The sequence below is a fragment of the Anoplophora glabripennis genome, unplaced genomic scaffold (assembly GCF_000390285.2).
Source record: "Anoplophora glabripennis isolate ALB-LARVAE unplaced genomic scaffold, Agla_2.0 scaffold1625, whole genome shotgun sequence".
Lineage (NCBI taxonomy): Eukaryota > Metazoa > Arthropoda > Insecta > Coleoptera > Cerambycidae > Anoplophora > Anoplophora glabripennis.
Genome location: NW_019417744.1, coordinates 10,735 through 18,961, shown reverse-complemented (window position 1 = coordinate 18,961; position 8,227 = coordinate 10,735). Strand labels below are relative to the sequence as shown.

The 8,227-nt window shown below is 32.1% G+C and overlaps 1 protein-coding gene across 1 annotated transcript in view; it reads right to left on the bottom strand.

The window, feature by feature from the left end:
• LOC108915555 (fatty acid synthase-like) overlaps positions 1 to 7,521 on the bottom strand; it is a gene marked incomplete at its 3' end in the record, with an annotated part of 31,161 nt that extends 23,640 nt beyond the window's left edge. Inside the window, exons 1-7 of the mRNA XM_023456497.1 lie at positions 7,514 to 7,521; positions 7,244 to 7,368; positions 4,973 to 5,143; positions 4,410 to 4,614; positions 2,727 to 2,930; positions 1,905 to 2,185; positions 1,668 to 1,810 (exon numbers count right to left, since the gene is read on the bottom strand). Coding sequence (XP_023312265.1) covers positions 1,668 to 1,810; positions 1,905 to 2,185; positions 2,727 to 2,930; positions 4,410 to 4,614; positions 4,973 to 5,143; positions 7,244 to 7,361 — 1,122 coding nt within the window. The remainder of the gene's footprint in view (positions 1 to 1,667; positions 1,811 to 1,904; positions 2,186 to 2,726; positions 2,931 to 4,409; positions 4,615 to 4,972; positions 5,144 to 7,243; positions 7,369 to 7,513) is intronic.
• Positions 7,522 to 8,227: the final 706 nt, after the last annotated feature.

Genomic DNA, 8,227 nt, shown 5'->3' with positions numbered 1-8,227 from the left:
TGCTTCAAAAGAGGATTTGATTGCTCGAATACGAAGAGCGTTCCATGAATTGCCTGCAGCTGAAATAGCAAAAGCGGTGACTGATGGTGTTATCTCTAGAATCCACAAGTGCTTAGCTGTTGATGGGGGTCATATTGAACACTTATGACTTTTTTAAGTCATTTTTTTTTTATCTTAGCGCATTATTATTATCAACATACATAATTAAAATTGTGTATTACTATGTATGAAGTTGATTTTTTAGAATTCTTCTTAACTTTATTCTGCTTATTGGTGGAAAATTGGGATATGTCTCATTAAAACCTGTAAATGTTCTGCTTAGAATCCCATTGCAACGTCTGTGAATAAATAATAATAAATAACTGGTGACAGTTTAGTTGTACGTTTTGAAGTTTTGCTAAAAATTCCACAGCTATCCTCGCAAGAAATTACATGATTTTAGGTGATTACGTAAAAAATAGTAGATAATTTAAAAACTAGAAGAGATAGGTATAAGGAACCCTGATACCATTCGAAAGAGAATAAAATTGTGTATCAGAATATAGAAAAACATATAGGGTGTTCCATTAAAAAAAACCGACTTATGAAGCTTTGTAGTTAACTAAATTCGCCATTAAATTTCTAGCACCCTGTATGCAATTAAGCCACTTTGAAAGTACATATGAATGGGAAGCCCTCTAAATATTGTTGCTTTATCTTTCTTACTATAAAATACACATGGTTTGAAGCTAGTCACTGTTTCTCTCCATTTTTTTTTTAAATTAAATATCTCGAAAATGGTTAATTTTAGGAATAGGGAAACTTCATAAAAGTCCATCTAAAATAACACGTAGAATCTAAAATTGCAATAAAATATAGGATATTCCATTTGAAATAAGCAAGTTGATTGCGACTTCCGGTATAACCGGAAGTGGTACGTGGACGCCATTATTTTAGTTGAGAACCCGGTATCTCAAATTTTCAAAATTCAAATCGAAGTATCTCTGAAATAATTCTAATGTGCCGTCGCCGTGAGATATCTTGTACACAGAATGTTTAAGTAAAGGAGTGAAATTAATACCAAAATATAACCAATGAACCAACCATAACTTAGTTCAAGTTGCTTCATTTCCAAGTTGCATTACAAGTTAAATTGACTAAATTGAGAAACATTAGTTTTATTAATCTTAACAATCAATTTAATAAAAAAATAACTCTATATTTTCTACAAAAATGCATTTTTGTTATCAATTAAATTCTTTAAAATTATGATACAGTTTATTGACATTTAACTGCAAGAGTAAAGTAGGTAGTAATGCGCTGTTTTGATAAAATATTTTACAATACTTTTTTATGGATATGTCAAAATATCTCAAATGTATTCTAAGCTTGAAACCGAAACTTCTACTTTTGAACATTGAGACCAATTAGTATTTTCTCTTTAAAGATTCCGCTAAAACTACGATCACATTATGGTGCACTCAAAATTTTCTCCCAATATAAAAAGAATTTAAATGTCGGTAATAAATTTAAATTAATTTTTGCCAATTCAATATTTGAGTTGTTAATCAGTCAATAATTTACATCTTACACTTATTGCTCATATGTAAATTGGCTTTCAGTTTCCTGCTATTGTTATCTCACAAATATGCAACGTTTATTTGTAGAGCCAAATTAGAATAAGTTACCTTAATAATAGAACATATACCAGATGTTGGTTCTGAATGTCCGATGTTCGATTTTACGGAACCTATCAGCAGTGGCACTTTTTTCTCCCTTGCAAGAACATCATCGATGGCAGAACATTCTACTGGATCTCCAACAGAAGTACCTTAAAGATAAACTTTTATCACTAAGTATAATTTTAACAGAAAATTAATCATAATAATTAGAATAGAAAAATATTATGGCAATAATTATGTTACCAGTTCCGTGGGCCTCCAAGAAGCTGAGGCTGTATCTGTCAACTCCACATTCATCATAGAATTCAGTCAGCAGCTCCCCTTGTCTTTCCTTGGAGGGAAATGTGATTCCTTGCTCCTTATATCCGTCGCAATTCGTTTTGGCGTAAACCACCTCAGCATATACCCTCTTAGCGTTTTTGGCCTTCTGTAGAAACAAAACTGCCACTGCTTCCGATCTAGCATAGCCGTTGCCTAGTTCATCAAAAGCTTTGCAGGCACCATCCTTACTTAAAACTCCTAGCCTGAATGTTAATAAAACTTATATTCTTCAAAAAAAAAATATATATTTAGATTTGCAAACCTTTATTTAGTGAAATCAATTTACTATCCAGCCGAGCTAGGTATGACTACAGTAATAGTATTCAATCGACGAATATTGGATATTCTGTTAAAAGGAGTATCAATTACTTGAATACTGAATTCAACATTTTACTAGATTGATTCCTTAATATTAACAAATCCTCAGTATTATGAATACTTAGGTATAGATAGATACTCTATTATTAACTAAATACCTTTTACTGCATTCATGAGAATCATTTCCAAGTACATACTCAATCCTGAATACGAATACACATATCTAAAACCGAGTCCAAAACTGACGATTTCGGATACTGAATATCTACTGTCAAATAAAAGTATTCAATACTTGAATACAGATTACAGAATACAAAGATATAGTATTCTTAGTACTCATAAATACATGTATAGTTGAGTAATTGAAACAAGGAGTTGCAGAGGTTTTTTGGAAAGCCTTTTGATGAACAAATATGAATAGCTCACCTTGAAAACTCCAAATTGAACAAAGGATGCAAGCACAGATTCACTCCACCAACGATAGCATTATCAATTTCTCCTCTTCGAAGGGCTCGATACGCATGTTCAAGGGCGTATAAAGAACTGCTACAAGCTGTATCAGTTGTGTACGAAGGCCCTTTTAATTTCAGGAAGTAGCTCAACCGATGTGCTATCATGGACCTCAGTGCTCTACAAGCCGAATGATTTTAGAATAAAAATATATAGCATTAGAATTCCAACGAAATTCGCAAAGTCGTTATAATCAAATCGATTCTATAATAATCAATTCTTTGACGATCAATATTCATTCTAACTCTAAAATCTGGACTCTTATAATGATGTTTGAAAACACGCTACAGTCTATATCCGATAACAGACATTTTTGGTTTGTTTTAAAAAACAAAAAGTTGTAACTAATGATTCCGAAAATACTATAAATTGTTACCATTTTTCCTTTCAACGGTGTACTTTCACCAGGTTGTTTCTAAGTCTTGGATAATTTTTGAGTTAAAATGCTTTTTAAAAAATATCACCTTTACTTAAAAATGTATGAAAATATCTGATATAGATTTATGAAACTTGGAATTGAATTAAAGGCAAAAATTAATTGAGTACAAGTTTGTTAACGTAGCTGTAGGTAGTGGTAGATATGACCACTATAAATACTGCAGGAACTATACATCCTGAATGTTTTGGAAAATTGGTCATTGTTTTTAGTTTTTAATCGAAGAAAATAGTTATCTTTATGTTATTCGAAAAAGATATTATTTAATATATAATATATATATAATTTAATTACACGGATCCTCAAAATTTTAGAGTAGAAACAAGACTATACTTTTCAAAAGGCTTTTGGTATGTTGAATCAGAAGCCGACTCAGAATTGCTCCATCACGTCGAGATATCCTAACTTTAAAGTGTGAAAAGCACGGTCTTTCCCTGTGCATACAAAACTTATTACGACATCCGAAGGTAACATGCTTCCCGTTCAAAATTCATTTTTATTCGAATATCTTTCTTCCTTTTCAAGAAATAGCCTGTTTAAAATGATTAGCTTGGCGTATTCATCGATATTCGGAAATTGGGTAGCATCGGATGAAGACTCAAAAAGAGAAGAATCAGGTCGGCGATCAAGTCATGCAGAATTACAAATGGCGGATCCAATGTGTCAGTTGAAATAAAAAAAAAGTTGGAATTTAGAAGTGAAAGGAAACTATGGTATAAACTTTATCATTTAATGGAAGGTTTTTAATAAAAAAAAGAACATAAATTCAAATTACGATCACTATAACACTCATTCTTCAGTAATCAATTTCAACAAACAATATTTCGGAGAGGAAAAGGATATTTGAACTATTCAAAATGAATTTTGAAGAACAAGGTTAGCAGTTTCAGTTGCCATAACCAGTTTTGTGAAGAAACATTACCTTGTGATATAGCATAACCTTAAATATAGTGAAAATCCGTATTTTTCGCATTTTTAGGTTAAGTTATCTCTAAAACCTGATGCAATTTAGCAATTTTGAGGTAGAATTATAGTCTGGTTTCTGATTTAGAAAGTCAGTTATAATTTGTTGGCCTGTGTTATTAGACATTCTTATTTTTAATAAACTTAATAACTTGATTTACACATCTAAAAAAGCACTAAAATAATTTCCTTGCGCTTACCCAGTCATCGCGTAGCTATTTGGGATCAGGTGAGTGAAGTACCACATTTTATCATTTTCACAATAACAGGCGCCCACGAATACGCCAGTCCTGGTGTTCACCAGGTCGAGGGGATTCAGACCTGCATCCAAAATGGCCTCTATCGTTCTTTCTTGAACAAGTGACGTCACTGGGTCCAGCGATTCCGATTGTCGTTCGTGGACGCCTTTAACAATATAAATAAGTAAATAAATGGAAAATATATGTAGTGTCCGAAAAATCCGTTTGTCTGTTATAGAAGTTTCTGTATTCAATGGCTCCTTGAAGATGTACTGTTATTATTTAACTCTGAAACCGTTTTAATGTTGGTAAATGAATTATTGTCAATAAGGATTATTTCGTCTTCATTCTGAAAATCATATCAGTCGAAAGAGTAATTTTTGCAAATTTAGATTCATATGAACTTTTCCTTATGTTTGTTTGTAGACAGATGACCTCTTCCAATAAATCTAATAATGATTTTTTTTACTCACATTTTATTGCGTAGATATCGACCAACAATAAGTAATTTTTTTTGCACTTACCAAAGAATCCACGGTCATAGTGTTCAATGTCTGGAATTGTGCCTGAACAAGAAGGGATTTCTGGATGAATTAGATCCCATCTCCTGTTTGGCTGTACCATGTTGACCTTGTTATATAAATTGTCCTTAAATTCTTGGATATTATTGGAATTGGGGAAAACCCCGGACATACCTAGAGAAGGTATTAAATTAAGGAGATAATTAAAAAGAATTAACTGAAAAATGTGATCTATTGGGATGCATAGATTCATAACGTTTTTGATTTCCATGGCAAGAGGAAATTAATCGTTAGACGTTATGTCAAAGTTGTTTTAATGTTATATTATTGTTCAATTGAATAAACTTTGAAATCGGTGAAAGGATTGTAGATTATTTACAAAAGAAAACGAAGCGTTACATTTGACTTTGATGAAGATCATTTGAACGCTTCTATCCATGTTGAACTTCGTTAATCACCACAGAAATTGTTCAGTACGATGGAGTGGTCAGTCAACCACATTGATGGCATATGTTTTGAGCAAAAGCAAAAAAATATCGTGCTGTCAAAATTTGTGCCTCTTTGCTATCTCGTCATCGTTTAGTTCTTCTATAACATCCCCCATTTTGACCCAAATTGTCACTGATAACGAAAAATGGTGCCTTAACGTCAGCGCCTACTATCGAAATAAATGAAATAGACACCTGCGTTTGGAAACCGAAATTAAGAAAACTTAGGGGCAAAAAAATTTGAAATTTGGACCATGTATAGCCTCACTATTATTCTATCGTATGCTAAATTTTCAGTTAGTTTCGTTATCTCATTTTTTAGTTATTAATGAAAATGTTGAAAAAATCACGGTTTTCTGCCTACAATATTGATACCTCTCACTTTAACTCCTCCTATTTTTTTTGTTAATTGATAAAAAAATTCCAAATTTTTACTGACGATAAGTCGAACTATTGTCTTTAGTACTGTGAAGGTCATTTGTCTCAAAAGCTCTTCTTTTTTTATTTTTAAGCAAAACAGAAGGGAGTGCTATCTCCGTAAATATTGCACTTTTTAAAAAAAAAGAAAAGAACTGACTCAAGTAGTCAATAATTGTAAACAACAATCTGAAAAAAATTGTTAAAATAATACAGTTATAAAGGCTGTACTGTATACCCTGCATCAGACCGTGAACGTAATTGACCATTCCGATACTGTTTTTAAGAATATCATATTTATAACTGTATTATTTTAACAATTTTTTTTCAGAACGCAATATTTATGGAGATAGCAGTCCTAGTACTAAAGACAATAGTTCGACTTCTCGTCATTAAAAATTTGGAATTTTTTTATAAATTAACAAAAAAATTACGACGAGTTAAAGTGAGAGGTATCAATTTTGTAGGCACAAAACATTTTCATTAATAACTAAAAATGGGATAACGAAACTAACTGAAATTTTAGCACACAATAGAGTAATAGTAGAGGCTATATATGGTCCAAATTTCAAATTTGTTTGCTCCTACGTTTTCTTAATATCGGTTTCCAAACTCAGGGGTCCATTTCATTTATTTCGATAGTAGGTTATAAACGAATGGCTTAGGTCCTACCAGAAAGGCGACTCTCCTGTCAAAAGCTAGTAACCATGCTTTCAAGCCCGTGATGAGGTTTTCTGATAACCACTTCGTCATCTTGACCCCGCATTTCAAGAAAAAAAGACCAGGAAGACATCGTCGTGTAAATTTTTACGATGATAATGTCCGTTGTCATACTGTTAACATCACAATATCATCTATTCAAGAGCTCGGTTAGGTTATTCCATATCAGCCCTATTCTTCTGACCTTTCTTCATCAGATTTCCATCTTTTCCGCTGTCTATCAAACGATCTTCGAGAAATCTTATTTAATGACTATGTCGCTTTTCAATTTTAGCTTGGTTCTTTCTTGTTTTCTTCTAAACTCCTTTCTTTCTAAATTACCGGATTTTTTTAGACATGCAATAGAGAAACTGGCAAATCGTTGCCAAGTGATCGTAAACAATAAAGGATCCTTGATTCATGTATGTATGCATTTTGTTTATTAAAAGAAATAAATTTTGAATTCAATAGAAAAACTATGAACTTATGCATCAACCCGATACGTTGCTGTATAATTTTATATCGACAGTATACATAAAATAGGAGATTCGGAACTTTATCATTAACCTTTTTCAATTAAATCCCTGAGGTGCTCCGATGTAACTAATATCGATATGTACATACAACCGCATCTACCACCCAAATAAGGTATAATTACAAATAAAATTGCCTGAAATAACTATTTCCTCCCCTGCTTGAACACTGGCTATTGCCCTTCCACCTTGCAAATTGTAATCTGAACCTTCATTTTCCTTAACACCATCTTCCAAATTCAACGTTTCCTTCATTTTTAATCTAATATAAATAAGTAAATATATAAAAGTCAAAGTATGCTTACTTGAATGCCCTACCTCTAAAATATTTTTAATTTGTGTAATTATTTTAAATATGTATCTCTACACTATACTGAAAATGTAAAATATACATTGCAACAACATACCTAAGACTTTTCTGTGTCTCATATTACTAAAATTATTGCACATTTGGACTATATATATATGTATATGAGTTAGGCATATGTTTTAATTTTAAGTCGATGCAACATGTGACCTTTTTGTATACATTTATTCATGAATAATCCAATAAGCAAAGGTTTTTTCCAGGAAAAAAATGTAGAAGTTTTTTTCTCATCGGTTCTATAAATGTTTTTTGGGGTACTGAATCCGAATTAGAGAGTTTTACTTGTGAATTTAATTTGATGTTGTTGAATTCAAAAGTATGTTTAGCAAATACAAACTTTATTATCTCACGACAATATTATAATTGAAGGTTGTAATCTACAAAGCGTTTGCAAAATGCTGACTCTTAACATAATTTTTATCTCTACTTGAGTAGAGATCTACTAAGTTCATAACGTTTATTATTATGATTAAGGCAATGAGTTATAAGCAAAAAATATAATATACGGGGTACATCATTCCTCCCCCTTTAGAACGGACCATGGGGACCTAACGGTGCCATTGGGACGTCTTCGACTGGGTCTTGGGAATTTCCCTCTCTTTGGCGGATCTTCCGAATATAAGTGTCGATTCTCTTCCGACAATAGATATAAATAGAAAATAGACATACGAGAATAATGGACGTAATGAAGACGATCCATAATAGGTTTGATTGGTTGTCGGGGAGCGGCTCAATATGGTTAATTGAAGACAAA